Source organism: Rhinoraja longicauda, chromosome 11 (genome assembly GCF_053455715.1).
Source record: "Rhinoraja longicauda isolate Sanriku21f chromosome 11, sRhiLon1.1, whole genome shotgun sequence".
In the NCBI taxonomy this organism is placed as follows: Eukaryota; Metazoa; Chordata; class Chondrichthyes; order Rajiformes; family Arhynchobatidae; genus Rhinoraja; species Rhinoraja longicauda.
In genome coordinates this window covers 14283600-14301499 of record NC_135963.1, presented here as the reverse complement: position 1 = coordinate 14301499, position 17900 = coordinate 14283600, and the positions used below count along the sequence as shown (strand labels likewise).

Sequence of the window (17900 nt, the reverse complement as noted above, 5' to 3'; positions counted from 1 at the left end):
TGGGAGAAAGCCTGAAGAGACATGGAGCAGGACAAAGGCTGGCAAGTGATACGTCAATACAGGTGTAGGGGGTTTTGTCTTGGCAGATGGGTGGACAAAGACCAGAGATGAAAAGACCAAAAGTGAGAGATAAAGATAGAAGAATCATAAAATGTGAAGCTAGAGGAAGTTGTTTAGGTTGATGGGATGGGGTATGAGGAGGGTCTTGACCCGAAACATCACCTATTCGTTTTCTCCGAGATGCTGCCTGACCCACTGAGTTATCCCAGCAGTTTATGTCTATCTTCAATGCGGAGGAGAAATGGGCGTGCATTCAGATGGGGCTCAGGGAAAAGAGACAGAAAAAAGGGCGAGAGGGTGTTTTTTTGTTGATTAGTTAATCAAAATTAGAAATGTTCATACCATTGTGTGGTACACTAGTACAACCAGCCTGAAATGGATTCGACCAGAAACATCACCTGTCCAAGTTCCCCAAAAATGCTGCCTGATCTGTTGAGTAACTCCAGCACTTGGTACCTTTAATTGCAAGAGGCACATTGATACTTGAAACAACAATAATTTAAACTTACTCTGGGTCCAAAGTTTTCAATCCCAGAGGTCCAAGAAGATGATCCTCTACAACTTTTAAAGCTTTCCATGCTTTTTCTGGTGTAAAAAGCTCAGGAGCCTGAAAACATAAAGTAATGATTTTAGTGCTGTCATTAAACCTTTAGTTGGTCATTCGTGCAATTTTACACACCCAAAACATGTGAAAAGTGGAAGATTTTACTGGTGACACAATTGAATATGAATGGCACCAAGCTTGGTATTTAAAAAGTATGTGACAAGAATGCAAACGTTAGCCAGAGTTATAAATATGTATATTTGCACATATTTCCTCATAATGCCCAGCCCCTCCACCAGGGCAACAGGCTGTTAATGCCAAGACTACATTTTTAACAACTTTTTACTTGAAGAGTACAAGATGGCACTGGAAACGTGGCGATTCTTGTGTACTGCTTCGGTATATCTACCATTCATGCACTCTTAAGTATGTTTGCGCCTATGTACAGTAAGAGTTTTACTGAGCTGTATGTGAAATGGAATTTCACTTTACCTAGATACATGTGACAATAAAATACAATTAAAACAGTAGTATAAAAACAACAAATATATTGCAGACAAATGTGATCACTTACCACAACCATAGCTATGGGAAAGTTTGGTCTCAGTTGGTAATCACACCATGGGCTGGAAGCTCCACAAGTGTCTTTATAAATGTTCTTTTTGTGGACAAAGTTGGGAAATTTTTCATTGGGATCATTAGGATCATCAGAAACAAAGAAGCTCTTTTCAAAGTGGTCTTGTATTTTTTTGTTCCATTCCTCATATGTAATAAATAATACTTTTCCTGTATAACACAATCAATCTCATTACCCAATATCGCAAGTTAAATTTTTTTTTAAAAATCCAATAAAAAACCTCTTAAAAAAACAAAAACAAAACTGCATCACGATTAACATTTCAGCAATGGGACATGTTATGGATCACCGACCTCAAAGATGATGGTTACTTCAAGTGTTGACATGAGGCTATAATACTACCTGTTGAACTGTTGCAGACTTTGACTAGAACGAGGGTAACAAGGAAATGGCAGAAGAGTTGAACAGATACTTCGGATCTGTCTTCACTAAGGAAGACACAAACAATCTCCCAGATGTACTGGAGGACAGAGGATCTAGGGGGGGTAGAGGAACTGAAAGAAATTTGCATTAGGTGAGAAATAGTATTGGGTAGACTGATAGGACTGAAGGTTGATAAATCCCCAGGGCCTGATGGTTTGCATCCCAGGGTACTTAGGGAGGTGGCTCTAGAAATAGTGGATGCATTGGTGATCATTTTCCAATGTTCAATAGATTCAGGATCAGTTCCTGTGGATTGGAGGATAGCTAATGTTATCCCACTTTACAAGAAAAGAGCGAGAGAGAAAACGGGGAATTACAGACCAGTTAGCCTGACTTCAGTGGTGGGGAAGATGCTGGAGTCAATTATTAAAGAGGTAATAACGGTGCATTTGGATAGCATTAAAAGGATGAGTCCAAGTCAGCATGGATTTATGAAAAGGAAATCATGCTTGACTAATCTTCTGCAATTTTTTGAGGATGTGACAAGTAAAATGGATGTAGTGTATCTACAGAAAGCCTTTGATAAGGTGCCACACAGGAGATTGTGAACAAAATTAGAGCACATGGTATTGGGGGTAGGGTGTTGACATGGATAGAGAATTGGTTGGCAGACAGGAAGCAAAGAGTAGGAGTAAACGGGTCCTTTTCAGAATGGCAGGCAGTGGCGAGTGGAGTGCCGCAAGGCTCAGTGTTGGGGCCGCAACTGTTTACCATATATATTAATGATTTGGATGAAGGAATTAGAAGTAACACTAGCAAGTTTGTGGATGACACAAAGCTGGGTGGCAGTGTGAACTGCGAAGAGGATGTTAGGAGGTTGCAGGGTGACCTGGACAGGTTGAGTGAGTGGGCAGATGCGTGGCAGATGCAGTATAATATAGATAAATGTGAGGATTTAACGGCAAAAACAAGGAGGCAGATTATTATCTCAATGGTATTATGGGAGATAATACGATATTATTTTATACATTAGACATTGTTGTTTAAGGTTTGTAACTACTTAGGCATTAGGTGCCTCCCTGTAACTAATTAAGGCACTCTAGACCCTTACCCTTGACACGTGTCTGTAACTGCTGCTCAGGAGGAGGAGAAACATTGATGGATGAACCAGGATAGAAGACAAGGGTGAAAGGTGACATGTGAAGAAATACAGACATCCATCAATGAGTGGTGTGATTACTTGACAGTTTAATGGTGGCAGAGTGGAAGGCAACATGTGAAGAAATACAGACATTCATCAATGAGTGGGGTTTATTGGTGGCAGGGTAAACAGGGTGACTACAAAGAGATGAATAACTGTAAAGAGGAGTATGAGGGCGAGATAAGGAAAAGAAGATAAGGCTGAAAGAATCCTATAAAAATAGGCTGCCCGATGTACTAAGGGGGCAGTCAGATGGTTGACATTCTGATTGTTCCAGCCGTTGTTTGCAAATAAAGGCTTTTAACTTCTTGAAGAATTCTCCGTGTCATCTGCTTCATTTTGAACACCGGTAACCACGACAAAATCAGGTTAGTAAGGGGGATGTGCAGTGAGACCTGGGTGTCCTTGTTCACCAGTCACTGAAAGTTGGCGTGCAGGTACAGCAGGCAGTGAAGAAAGCTAATGGCATGTTGGCAGTCATAACGAGAGGATTTCAGTATAGGAGTAAAGAGGTTTTTCTGCAGTTGTATAGGACCCTGGGTAAGACCACATCTGGAGTATTGTGTACAGTTTTGGTTTCCTAATTTGAGGAAGGACATCCTTGTAATTGAGGCAGTGCAGCGTAGGTTCACGAGATTGATCCCTGGGATGGCGGGACTGTCATATGAGAAAAGATTGAAAAGACTGGGCTAGTATTTACTGGAGTTTAGAAGGATGAGAGGGGATCTTATAGAGACATATTAAATTATAAAGGGACTGGACAGGCTAGATGCGGGAAAAATGTTCCCAATGTTGGGCGAGTCCAGAACCAGGGGCCACAGTCTTAGAATAAAGGGGAGGCCATTTAAAAGTGAGGTGAGAAGGAACTTTTTCACCCAGAGTTGTGAATTTGTGGAATTCTCTGCCACAGAGGGCAGTGGAGGCCAAATCACTGGATGGATTTAAGAGAGAGTTAGATAGAGCTCTAGGGGCTAGTGGACTCAAGGGATATGGGGAGAAGGCAGGCACGGGTTATTGATTGTAGATGATCAGCCATGATCACAAAGAATGGCTCGAAGGGCTGAATGACCTCCTCCTGCACCTATTTTCTATGCTCTAGAATGGTTAACCAGATTTGACCAGCAGCAAGACTAATTGGGCAGCTAAAATAGTTGTGGACATTTTCACTTGCGTACTCCTAAATTGGTGAAGCAGATTTCAAGTCTTAAGAGTTCTACAGCAAACGATGACTCACTCCATTCAGGCAGCGAACAGGACAATGAGCTGAATACTCTTAAAAAGGAGGTATTTATTCTTTCACGGGACAAGAGACCGCAGATACTGACATCCCGAATAAAAAACAAATTCAGCCCGTCATCTGTGGTGGGAAATGGACAGACGACGTTTTGGGTTGGGACCCGCAAGTCTGCTAAGCCTTTATTCTGTACCTTAATTCCACTTACCTGCATTTAGTCTACACTGCTTAACCCTTTTTAGCATCTTGATCACTATCTTAAATATTCAAATCGATCCAGGAGGCAGAATTAATAAGTTCAGAAGCATAGAAAGCTTATATGAATTTTTCTGGTTGAATGTCTACCCCTCCCACCTCCTGCCCATCCCTCATGCCTAATCCCCCCACCAACACTTCCACCAACTAATTCCTGGCATGAGGTGTTGTCCTACTGCGAACAGCAAAAGAAGCTGAATCGGTAACGTTTGATGGTCAGAAGAATGAGGGCATACTGAATGTTATAAGATTCTAAGGGAACATGACAGGATAGATGCTGACATGCTTCCACTGCTAGCTGAGCCTCAGACAAGGGGGCGGCTACAATAGAAGGGGGTCTTCTTTTAAAACTAAGGTGCGTCAGAATTTCATCTCACAGAGGGGAATAAATATCTAGAATTTTTTACCCTGCAGAAATGTGGAGGCTGAATCTTTGAAGGCATTTAAAAAGGAGGTAGATCAAATTCACAAAGACCAGGGAATTCAAGGCTGTGGCACAGCAGAATTGCCAAGATCCGGAGCAGATCAGACATGATCACAGTGAATGCTGGAGCAGGTTTAACTGGCTGAATAGCCTACAGCTACTTCTATTTTCTTGAGTTTCTATTCACCATTACCTTTACATTTATGGTTTTGGACTCCTGTGCTCACTCTATCTAGGCACCTGTATTTCGTACACCTAACTTTCTCTGCAAAACACCAGTGCAATGCCAGCATTCAAGCTGTGGCCCAACTAATGGCAGCACAGTGGTAGACCTGCTGCCGTACAGCGCCAGAGACCCAGGTTCAATCCTGACCACGGGTGCCTTCTGTATGGAGTTTGTACGTTCTCCCTGTGACCGTGTGGGTTTTCCCCGGGTGCACTGGTTTCCTCCCACACTCGAAAGATGTACAGTTTTGTGGGTTCATTAGCTTTGGTAAAATTGGAAATTGTCCCAAGCGTGTGGGACAGCACTAGTGTAGGGGGTGATCGCTGGTCGGCGTGGACTCGGTGGGCCGAAGGGCCCATTTCCTCACTGTATCTCTAACGTCCAAAGTAAAGTCTAGTGTTGCGTCGATGCCTCAGCTAGTAAAGGAAAACATCCCCAAGGCCAACTCAACTGCCTTACTGACCCAACCTGCCACCTTTACATGTGGACATACACTGCAGAGTTTCTCAGCTCCTTTAGTCAATTCAGTACTCCCATTTATTGTGTATTTCCTTACTGTTTTACACCTCACACTCTGGAAAAATTCCATTTGCACTTTTCCGCCCAGCTGACGAGACACAGTAAATTCTGCAGAGATTTGTGCTCTCACCTTTCAGCTGTCCCTTGACTCCATTGTAAGGAAATAAAGATTTTTCGGAAAGGTTCATCAGCCAACGAACAGTCGACTTACAAAGGCCAATGATTTCAACTGCAGATCCATCCCTGAAAAAAATGGAGGGATTTCAAATGGTTACTTGCTTCATTGTGGAGAAAAGAAACAAAGGAGAAAGTTTATCTAGCTGCAGTTTAAAGGCTTTGATATAGCTAAACAGTTCAAATGCTTCACAAAGGAATAAAAGGAAAACAAACTCCAGGCCAAAAGAAATTCAAGGATACAGCAAGAAAATAAAAAGTTTAATGTGAAAAGCACGGTAGCGCAGCGGTAGAGTTGCTGCTTTACAGCGAATGCAGCGCCATCGACTCAGGTTCGATCCTGACTACGGGTGCTGCACTGTAAGGAGTTTGTACGTTCTCCCCGTGACCTGCGTGGGTTTTCTCCGAGATCTTCGGTTTCCTCCCACACTCCAAAGACGTACAGGTATGTAGGTTAATTGGCTGGGTAAATGTAAAAATTGTCCCTAGTGGGTGTAGGATAGTGTTAATGTGCGGGGATCACTGGGCGGCACGGACTTGGTGGGCCGAAAAGGCCTGTTTCCGGCTGTATATATATGATATGATATGATAAGATTTAGAGCAATTCAAAAAACAGAAGGTGGTAAAGAGTTAGAATTATTTTATTAAAGAAATTGCAGTGTGCTGCTTGGCGTCCAGGAGTAAGGTTGTTGGTGTTGAAAGAAATGAATGGATGAAGGAATGCATAAGAGGCTCATATTAATGGAGCGGAGTTAATGAGTGAAGAAAGCGAATGGTATGTTGGCATTCATAGCGAGGGGATTTGAGTATAGGAGCAGGGAGGTTCTGCTGCAGTTGTACATGGCATTGGTGAGACCACACCCGGAGTATTGCGTACAGTTTTGGTCTCCTAATCCAAGGAAAGACATTCTTGCCATAGAGGGAGTACAGAGAAGGTTCACCAGATTGATTCCTGGGATGGCAGGACTTTCATATGAAGAAAGACTGGATAGACTCGGCTTGTACTCGCTGGAATTTAGAAGACTGAGGGGGGATCTTATAGAAACATATAAAATTCTTAAGGGGTTGGAGAGGCTAGATGCGGGAAGATTGTTCCCGATGTTGGGGGAGTCCAGAACCAGGGGTCACAGCTTAAGGATAAGGGGGAAGTCTTTTAGGACCGAGATGAGAAAACATTTCTTCACACAGAGAGTGGTGAGTCTGTGGAATTCTCTGACACAGAAGGTAGTTGAGGCCAGTTCATTGGCTATATTTAAGAGGGAGTTAGATGTGGCCCTTGTGGCTAAAGGGATCAGGGGGTATGGAGAGAAGGCAGGTACGATATACTGAGTTGGATGATCAGCCATGATCATATTGAATGGCGGTGCAGGCTCGAAGGGCCGATTGGCCTACTCCTGCACCTATTTTCTATGTTTCTATGAGAGAGAAGCAATGGATCAGTGAAGCCATTTCTGGTAATTCATTGTTTTGACTAAAATGGTAAAATGAATCAGGCAAAAGGAGCTTCCTCATTTGCACAGAGAAAAGCATTAAGAAGTTGGTGTAGTCGACTGCGTCAAAGTCCGCAAGACAGGTTGGGAAGGATGTGGAGCAACAGCGCACCATGACCACAGCCCAGTCGATGTCAATTATGACTTTCATAAGGAGCTTCTCAACGGTGGAAATTTAAATATAGAATTGTAAACTTTGAAGAATGGGGAAGAGCTTTCAAAGTAGGCTGCAGGAGTCATAGAAAATAAGTAAAGGAGTATGCCATTTGGCCCTTCGAGCCAGCACCAGCCAGCCATTCATAAAAAGCATGGCTGATCATCCAAAATCAGTACCCTGTTCCCGCTTTCTCCCCATATCCCTTGATTCCGTTAGCCCCAAGAACTATATCTAACTCACTCTTAGAAACATAGAAAATTGGTGCAGCAGGAGGCCATTTGGCCCTTCGAGCCAGCACCGCCATTCATTGTGATCATCCATAATCGGTAACCCGTGCCTGCCTTCTCCCCATATCCCTTGATTCTGATAGCCCCAAGAGCTCTATCTAACTCTCTTTTTAATTCATCCAGTGAATTGGCCTTCACTGCCTTCTGTGGCAGAGAATTCCACAAATTCACAACTCTGTGAAAAAGTTTTTTTTCACCTCAGTTTTAAATGGCCTCCCATTTATTCTTAGACTGTGGCCCCTGAACCAGGACTCCCCCAACATCGGGAACATTTTTCTGCATCTAGCTTGTCCAGTCCTTTTATAATTTTATATGTCTCTATAAGATCCCCTCTCATACCTAAAGAAGCATTTACTATCCTTCTTTATATTCTTGGCAAGCCATCTCAAAGTACTTCATCTTTTCACCCCGAATTGCCCTTTTTGTTACCTTCTGATGTTCTTTGAAAGTATCCCAATCCTCTGGCTTCCATCTACTCATTGCTATGTGGTACACTTTTTCTTTTAGTTTTATTCTATCCCTAATTTTCCTTGTCAGCCAGAGTTGCCTCTTACTCCGTTAGAATCTTTCTTCCTCTTTGGAATGAAATGATCCTGCATCTTCTGGATTATGCCAAGAAATTCCTGCCATTGCTGTTCCACCGTCATTCCTGCTAGGATCCTTTTCCAGTCAACCTTGACCAGCTCTTCTTTCATACCTTCATAGTCCCCTTTGTTGAACTGCAACACTGGCACTTCTGATTTAACCTTCTCCCTCTCAAATTGCAGATTAAAACAAATCATATTATGGTCACTACCTCCTCGCAGTTCCTTTACTCGAGTTCCCTTATTAGATCTAGTTCATTGGACAACACTAAATCCAGAATTGCCTTCTCTCTGGTAGGCTCCAGTACAAGCTGCTCTACGAATCCATCTCGGAGGCACTCTACAAACTCCCTTTCTTGGGGTCCAGAACCAACCTGATTTTCCCAGGCTACCTCCATTACTCACTTCACCTTCCACATCGATTCCTATTTCACTTGGCCATACTCTGCTATCCCTTTGTCAGCTTTCTGTCCCATTAATTCTGGTGTCTGTCTTAACTTTTCCTATACTCTCTTTCCCTTTAACTCCATCCTTGCATTTCCAATTTGTCTCCTCCCCCCCCCCACCACTATTTAGTTTAAACCCACCCGTGTAGCAGTGGGAAACCTGCCCGCCAGAATGCTGGTCGCCTGCCCGCCTGTTAAGGTGCAACCCGTCCCTTTAGTACAATTCACGATAATGCGGTACAATAATATTTTGTTCAATAACACTATCAAAACATTTAAAAAATAGTCGTTAAAAACAAAAATGGATTTTTCTTTGGTTTTGAACATTTTTTCTTGAAACTCAATGCTTTCCGGCTGATGATTTTACTGATGTTTTTACCTTGGTGTGGCTGGAATTCCTCTATTTTGAGCCATGTCGCTCTCCCCCATGTTGTCCATCCAGGTGCCACAGTTGTACCGATGTCCACCAAACACAAAACCCGTTTCTAGTTCCACCCCCAAAGAAACATTGAAACCTGGAAGGAAAATATATTCAATCATGGCAAGTACAATTCATAAGTTGTAGGATCAGAATTAGGCCAATCGGCCCATCAGATCTACTCTGCCATACAATCATGGCTGATCGATCTTTCCCCTCTCAACCCCATTCTCCCACCTTCTCCCCATAACCCCCGACACCTTTACCACCGATTATCGATTGAAAAATGACTTGCCTTATTTGCAGTAACCATATAACCATATAACAATTACAGCACGGAAACAGGCCCGTTCGGCCCTACCAATCCACGCCGACCACTTTCTCTGATCTAGTCTCATCTACCTGCGCTCAGACCATAACCCTCCAATCCCCTCCCATATACCTATCCAATTTACTCTTAAATAATAAAATCGAGCCAGCCTCCACCACTTCCACCGGAAGCTTATTCCATACAGCCACCACCCTCTGAGTAAAGAAATTACCCCTCATGTTACCCCTAAACTTTTGTCCCTTAATTCTGAAGTTATGTCCCCTTGTTGGAATCTTCCCCACTCTCAAAGGGAAAAGCCTACCCACGTCAACTCTGTCCGTCCCTCTTAAAATTTTAAAAACCTCTATCAAGTCCCCCCTCAACCTTCTACGCTCCAAAGAATAAAGACCCAACCTGTTCAACCTCTCTCTGTAGCTTAAGTGCTGAAATCCAGGCAACATTCTAGTAAATCTCCTCTGTACCATCTCCATTTTGTCGACATCCTTCCTATAATTTGGCGACCAGAACTGCACACCATACTCCAGATTCGGCCTCACCAATGCCCTGTACAATTTTAACATTACATCCCAACTTCTATATTCGATGCTCTGATTTATAAAGACAAGCATACCAAACGCCTTCTTCACCACCCTATCCACATGAGATTCCACCTTCAGGGAACAATGCACAGTTATTCCCAGATCCCTCTGTTCCACTGCATTCCTCAATTCCCTACCATTTACCCTGTACGTCCTATTTTGATTTGTCCTACCAAAATGCAGCACCTCACACTTATCAGCATTAAACTCCATCTGCCAACTTTCAGCCCACCCTTCCAAAAGGCCCAAGTCTCTCTGTAGACTTTGAAAATCTACTTCATTATTAACTACACCACCTATCTTAGTATCATCTGCATACTTACTAATCCAATTTGCCACACCAAAATGTAGTTTCCACCACAATTTAAACTACAGAATGCAGTAGAAAGGCATTACCTTCATCTTGCATGCGCGAGTCCATGTGAGGTCCAGCATTTCTTTCTCTGTACTCAACACCTTCTATGTGGCGCTGCAAGGCTTCCTGCATCACTTCATATAGTGGTTGCTCCTGAAACACAACATTTCAAAAGGCACCCATTAAAATATTACTGTGACACCACCTAAATTGTGGTGGAAACGACATATTTGCTTATCTGAGCATTCTACTACTATGTGCTGAATCAACCAACCCCTGCTTCTGATAACCTTGGTCCCATACACTAGCAACTCCCATGATCTGAAAAAGACATAACGTGCTGGGGTAACTCTGTGGGTCAGGCAGCATCACTGGAGAACATGGGTAGGTGACATTTTGGGTCAGGACCCTTCTTCAGACTGACAGTAGTGGGGGGCGGGGGGGAGAACGTTGTAAGAGAGGAGGGGACAGGACAAAGCACGGCAGGTAAAGGCAGCTACAGATGAGGGTTGGGGGGTGGGGTTGATAAGCAGATGGTTGGACAAAGGCCCGAGATGAAAAAACAGAGGGAGCGATACAAAAGGATTGAAGCATTGCAAATTGTGAAGCTAGAAGAGGGAATGAAGGTAGAAAGGGAGGGAGAGGGGAGAAATAGGTGCGAACAGGTGGGGCACAGGGGTAGAAGGGGGGTTGTGGGGGATAAAAGACTGGGGTTTGTAGTTACCTAAACTTGGAGGTCCATGTTCACTCCGTTGGGTTGAATACGAGGCGCTGTTCCTCCAGTTTGAGTGTGGCCTCACTCTGGCAATGGAGGTGTTCCAAAACAGATGTCAGTATGGGAATGGGAAGGGGAGTTAAAGTAGCGAACAACCGGTAGATCCAGTCGGCCTTGGTGGACCAAGCGCAAGTACCCTTCCAAGGTGCCTTCCCCTGGAACTGCAGGAGATGTGGCACCTCAGGGTGCAGGAGAAAGTACCTTGGAAAGGTACTCCCCCATTACTCCATCGCCTCCATCCAAAGACCCCAGCAGTCCTTCCAGGTGTGAGAGAGGTTCACGTGCACCTCCTCTAATGCATATAGTATTCCTGATATGGCCCCCTGTGCCTCGGCGAGAAAACTGTAGACTCGGACTATTTCTGCTGAACACTTGCACTCAGTCCGCCACGACTGAGTGGATTTCTCGGTTGTTCATCACTTTAACTCCATTTCCCATGCTCACACTGACCTTTCTGTCCTGAGGCTCCTCCATTGCCAGAGTGAGGCCATGAGTAAACTGGAGGAACAGCACCTCATATTCCACTTGGGAGCTTATAACCCAATGGTATAGACATACAATTCTTCAATTTTAGGTAACCCTACACACCCCCCCCTCCAATATTTACCCCAACAACCCCTTTTCTTCCTCCCCACTCCCCGTGCCGCACCTCGATGCGTACCTACGTCTTCCAGCACCCCACCCCACCCCCCCACACACCCTCCACCTACATTCTTCCCTCTAGCTTCACAATCGGCTACTCTTCAACCCTTTTATTTCATATATTCTTTCTTTTTCTACCTAGTCTCTGTCCAACCATTTGCCCATCACCCCCTCTCCTGTATTCACCCATTATCTGCCAAGCTTTGTTCTGTCCAACCTCTCCTTCTAACTTTCTTTTCTCCACCTACAATAAATCTGAAGAGTCCGAGTTCCGACATTAAAAGTCATCTATCCATGTTCTTTAGGGGTTCTGCCTGACATGCTGAGTTACTCCAGCACTTTGTGGGTTTTTTTTGTTGTAAACCAGCATCTCCAGTTTCCCGTTTCTACATTTTGAAAACTCCCATGGTGGATGTGGAAATAGCTTGAGATGTTGCATGTTCCATTCGTTATTTGTGAACCACATCCGCATGCTTCCAAATGCTCTTCCCCATTCTGAACAATCGTATGCATATCCGTGAGTCAGTGAGAATATTCCATTCTGAAGGGAATCTTTGAGAATGTCCTTCAAGTGTTTCCTTTGCCTTCCTGGTAATCTCCTCATGTAACAAAGCTCAAAGTAGAGCTCTTGTTTCGGGGCTCTGGTGTTACACACACACAAAGATTGTGGTCCATTCACTTCACTATTGGAGACATTGGCAAGGAAGAGGAAACCAATAATGGGATGCCTAACCTAGCAATTGACTGTGGAAACAACATTGGTGATGTTGTTTCAATGCTTTGAGGTGCAATAGGTAGTCCACGATTCTGAAACATAGGAGAGTGGAATCACTGCTACTTGCAAAGTAGCATAAGTTGGGTGTGGGATTGGTGGGATTGGTGGTATTGGTCTTGTAACATCAGTTTCTGTGGTCAGCCAAATGTTGTCAGTGAAATAGAGCCAGTGCTGTATTCTGCCATCCACTTTGCTCAAAATGGCTCCCAAAAAGCAGAAAGTGATCAAGTGTTCCCAGGGTAGATATTGGTTGCTGAGTAGGGTTGGCTCATGGTGATGAGGGTTGGTGGGGCGGTGGGAACTGAGTTGGAAGTTAATCCGTGTCTTCCAGAAGATATCTCGAGGCCGACATAATTACATGCTCAAGCGAATGAATTAACAAATGACGGAGCTCAGAATCCAAATATGCCCCAATTATTATTGAATTACAGTGTGCAGGTGGTTTCTGAAGTTCTGCAAATCTTCATTCACGACTAGAGACAATGGCGATTGATCAATTTTAGGGTAGACCTGTAGATCAACTAGATTCCAGCTAAGAACCAAATGGGGGGGGGAACCAAACTGTGAGATCTTGTGTCCTTATCTCTGACGAAAGAGGAGAGGATTCTGTTGAATTGGCTTCCCCCCCTCTTCCTTGTGAATGATACCACTCCACAGATTTGCATCCCTTCTGACTCTGGCATCGATGTTTCCAAGGGAGATCAATTTGCTTTGTGTTTGGGACTAGGGGTCAGGTGAATAATGCTCTTTGACCTCAGGTTGCTTTCAAGGATTAGGCATTTTCACGAATGACCAATGCATGTTGGTTCTGCTTTGCAGCGAGTCAGAAAATCACGAGGCCTGCCGTTTGTCCCACATGGAAGGTTGAGAGACAATAGACATGCTTATTCTTGATGGCAAACCCCATCTGCTCCCCCACCATCATCATTTGTCTTTCCAGAACAAAATGCACCTGCCAGCTAGTTCATCCACCGGCCTTCTCCTGATATTGTCTTGATTCAGGGGATCAATATGAGAGTTCAGTCACAGTAAGAGTGATATTCAGGTCTGCCACTGTAGGGATTAATTTTCCAATTCTTGATCTCCGTTCTGATCAATGATAGATACCTATGTAGGATATCCTTTTAACTGGGCTGCACATTACATGTCAACAAAGGTCCTGACAAGGTTAAATGACAAAGAAGGGTAAGATAATCGGAGACATAAAGGGTCTGAAGAAGGGCCCCAACCCAAAATGTCACCTATCCATGTTCTCCAGGGATGCTGCCTGACCGGCTGAGTTACTCCAATACTTTTGTCTTTCCTTGGTAAGACAGCATCAGCAGTTTCTTATTTCTGTACTCTAAGATGATTGGAGACCAAGTTCTGTTGCACAGACTTAGCACACAGGGAACAGACACAGTCCGACTTTGCACACTGACATGGGCACGCCCCTGCCTTTCTTGTGCCATGTCCCACCACAACCTTTACATTCCACTCCTATCTCTCCTTCCAGTCTTCCCCCTCTCGGTTCCATCACAACACCCACGCAATCAATTTTTATGAAATTAAACTTAATTCTAACCAAGTCAAATTCTGACATGGAAGATAAAGATAAAATAATAAATGAAACATCTTGAAGTAACTATGCATCAAAACTAAAATTGGTATTCAGAAGAATGTGTGTTCGGAAGTATAATATAAAGATAAAACATCACAGTTGAATAGTGCTGCAATTATTTAGGACAAAGTAAACAATTACCATAGTGCCTAGAGCAAGTGCCGGGGAATGGTCAGTTGGATATAGTCGAGATACAGGACATTTGAGAATTTCGATTCCATTCTCAACTATGGTGCAGAAATCTTGAATGCATTGAAGCCACCACCAGACAGCGTCTCTACAATTATATCGTGCATATATTCCATGTCCAAGCAAATTTGGAATTAGACCATGTCGCAGAGTACTTGCGAACGCAAGGATTATATTCCTGTAATCAAAGGAAGTAATTTATGAATAGAAATAATTGTTTTTTTCCTTTGAAAGGACGTATCTACTTTTTACAGTCATGCTGAAACACAAACCAACCAGGAGAATCTTACTTTATATTAGTACTTGGACCACATCCCAATTCTTGATAAATAAGGAACTTTGATCAAATTCAGCACTTGCTTCAGATGACATGAACTTATACAAGCTGGTAATAGATTGTTGAAAAGCAATATAATAACGAGAATAATAACGAGATATACCAACACTTCTTCCTCTGTCACCCAGGCAACTGGCCATTCCATTAAAATATTTTGCTTTAAACTTATATTCTCAGCATCTTTAAAAGACCAATAAGCCAAATCTACTCAATTTGCAATAATTTGTTTATTGTGTTCATTCATTTAATTTTCACTCATGAGTACCCACTGAGAGTGTTGTAAACTAATCCGTCAACAATCTTTCCTGGCTATGTTATTTGATGTAAACCTGAAATGTTCTCTTGGACAGCACTGCCTGGCACTCTGACTATTTCTGGCAATTTGGTTTACTTTTATTTTTTGGGTTAAAATTACACAATTGAACGCTCCTGTCACTGCAGTTTAGTACGATTGAAGTTGACATTTGTTTAGATTTAGAATTGTATAAGGAATGTTCTCCGACTCAGTCAAAATGTACAGCAAGGTGGTCTAGAGAGTATATCTTGCTTTCTAAGAGGAACTGGTTATCAGAACAAAAAAGCAGGAACAAAAAAAAGACCAACATGATCAGAATAGATTGTTCTGGGTACAAATGACCTAGGGAAATGAGTTTAGTGCAAATGGTTTGATAGTGGGCATGAGACTGGCACAGTGGTAAAGCTGCTGCTTCACAGTGCCAGAGACCCTGACCTCAGGTGCTGTCTGTGTGGAGTTTGCACGTCCCCCCTGTGATTGCATAAGCTTCCTCTGGGTACTCTGATTTCCTCTACACGTCACAAAGACGAGCGGGTTCATGGTTTAATTGGCCGCTGTAAATTGCCTCTAGTGTGTAGGGAGTGGATGAGAAAACAGGATAACAGAGAACTAGTGCGAACAGGCGATTGATGGGCAGCATGGACTCGGTGGGCCAAAGGGCCGGTTTCTGTGCTGTATCCCTAAACTAAACTAAAAATGTGAAAAACTACCCCTTCAGTGCTGATATCATCCAGGATTCTATGACAGAGCTTCTTACCTAGCTTCTAGTGCACGTCCTGTCACCAGTAGCAGTCCTCTGAGAGAAATAAAGGTATCTCTGCCCCAACAGCGGAATAAACCAGCAGCAAAATGTGGCAGCCCTTAATAGAAATGTAAAAATCCTAATTAGAAGAGATCAAATTAAAAAATAAAATGGCAGAATCGTTTTTTCAGAACACCAATACAAATGACCTTTATACTGCAATGTTTAAAAGGCATCCTTGGTAACTGATAAATTCTACCCAATGTGGATGCAATGGAGATTATTTTTAAATAAGAGGCAGATTGCAGAGTTAAAAACGATCCTTTTAGAGACAATTTTATTTTGTAAAATGTTGTCTAACTTTGTGATAGAGGGTACAAAACCAAATAAATCCGACAGATGAAGATTATTCACAGTGTGACTTTAAAAAAATTGTATCAAGGTATTTTTAAAAAAAGAAAGGTAATTTTTCTGGTTCACTGAAAGTGCAGTTTTGTAGATTATATTGCAATATTTGTCGTGAAATTTGCTTCAAATCAAAACATCTGAGGGAAGTTGTGCTGACTTACCAGCTGCTAATGAAGCACAACATTGCTCCTTCTCACCGGTGATAAAATTCAGTCTGTACGGAACACCCTTCAGGGACGGTGAAAGTTGGGGCAGTGCAGGAAATCGCCCAATTCCGCACATCTGTATTGAAGCCAAAGCAAGCTGCTTCACAAATGTCGAGCCGTTCTGGACAAAGCTAGGAGAAAATTACAAAGGAAGAAATTGTAGAACTAACATCTCATCAAAATGTTTTCGCTAATAATTGTTCACTCGTCCATCCAAATATTCCAGCATCTCACCGTCTTATTAAAAAAAAGTACGTATATCTGAACCGAGTGTGGATGGTAACTGCATGAAATAGGACTCGTCACATCTCACCAATCATATAATCTTTCTTTTACCTTTATTTTATTTGTACTCTTGGGTTTAGTTTAGTGATACAGCACGGAAACAGGCCCTTCGACCCACCGAGTCCGGGCCGACAAGCGATCCCTGCACCCTAACACTACCCAACACACGCTAGGGACAATTTACAATTTCACCAAGCCAATCTACTTACAAACTGGTACATTTTTGGATTGTGGAAGGAAATTGGAGATCTCGGAGAAAACCCACGCGGTCACCAGGAGAATGCATAAACTCTGTACAGGCAGCACCCGTGGTCAGGATCAAACCCGGGTCTCTGTTGCTGTAAGGCAACAACTCCACTGCTGTGCCGCCGTGCTGCCCGATGGACTATTTCTAAATTATTTAATAGGTTACCGTCAATCTTATGCACTTGCTAAGCCCACACAAGCAACCTTTTATTGAGACTCAATGCCCATTATTTTTTATTTATTCATTTTCTTTGGGATCTGAGTATCACTGGCAACACCCTTTCTTCATCGGCCAATCCCAAATGCCCTCCTGACTGTTGCATGACTATTTTGCAGGAGAGTTCATAAGCTCATGTGATAGGAGTAGAATTAGGCCATTTGGCCCATCAATTCTACTCCGCTATTCAATCATGACTGATCAATCTCTCCCGCCTAACCCCATTCCCCTGCCTTCTCCCCATAACCTCCGACACCTGTACTAGTCAAGAACCAATCTTTCTCTGCCTTAAAAATATCCACCAACTTGGTCTCCACAGCCTTCTGAGGCAAAGAATTCCACAGATTCACCACCCTCTGACTATAGAAATATCTCCTCATCTCCTTCCTAAAAGAACATCCTTTAATTCAGAGGCTACGACCTCTAGTCCGAGACTCTCCCACAAGTGGAAACATCCTCTCCACATCCACTCTATCCAAGTCTTTCACTATTCTGTATTTCAATGAGGTCCCCCCTAAACTCCAGCGAGTACAAGCCCAGTGCCAACAAATGCTCATCATAGGTCAACCCACTCATTCCTGGGATCATTCTTGTAAACCTCCTCTGGACCCTCTCCAGAGCCAGCATTCTTCCTCAGATATGGTGCCCAAAATTGCTCACAATATTTCAAATGCGGCCTTACCAATGCCTTCCAGAGCCTCAGCATTACATCCCTGTTTTTGTATACAAGCCCTCTTGAAATAGAATAAAATAATAGAATAGAATTGCCTTTGCCACCCAAAAACATGTTATCATATCATATCATATATATACAGCCGGAAACAGGCCTTTTCGGCCCACCAAGTCCGTGCCGCCCAGCGATCCCCGCACATTAACACTATCCTACACCCACTAGGGACA

General features: G+C 43.2%; 1 protein-coding gene across 4 annotated transcripts in view; it reads right to left on the bottom strand.

Annotated features, from left to right (window-relative positions):
• LOC144598311 (glycogen debranching enzyme-like) overlaps window positions 1-17900 on the bottom strand; it is an 80389-nt gene that overhangs the window by 5106 nt on the left and 57383 nt on the right. For all 4 annotated transcript variants that reach the window (XM_078408295.1, XM_078408292.1, XM_078408296.1 and 1 more), the window contains exons 24-31: window positions 16208-16383; window positions 15654-15756; window positions 14217-14442; window positions 10325-10436; window positions 8981-9116; window positions 5594-5706; window positions 1179-1390; window positions 570-667 (exon numbers count right to left, since the gene is read on the bottom strand). In XM_078408295.1, coding sequence (XP_078264421.1) covers window positions 570-667; window positions 1179-1390; window positions 5594-5706; window positions 8981-9116; window positions 10325-10436; window positions 14217-14442; window positions 15654-15756; window positions 16208-16383 — 1176 coding nt within the window. The remainder of the gene's footprint in view (window positions 1-569; window positions 668-1178; window positions 1391-5593; window positions 5707-8980; window positions 9117-10324; window positions 10437-14216; window positions 14443-15653; window positions 15757-16207; window positions 16384-17900) is intronic.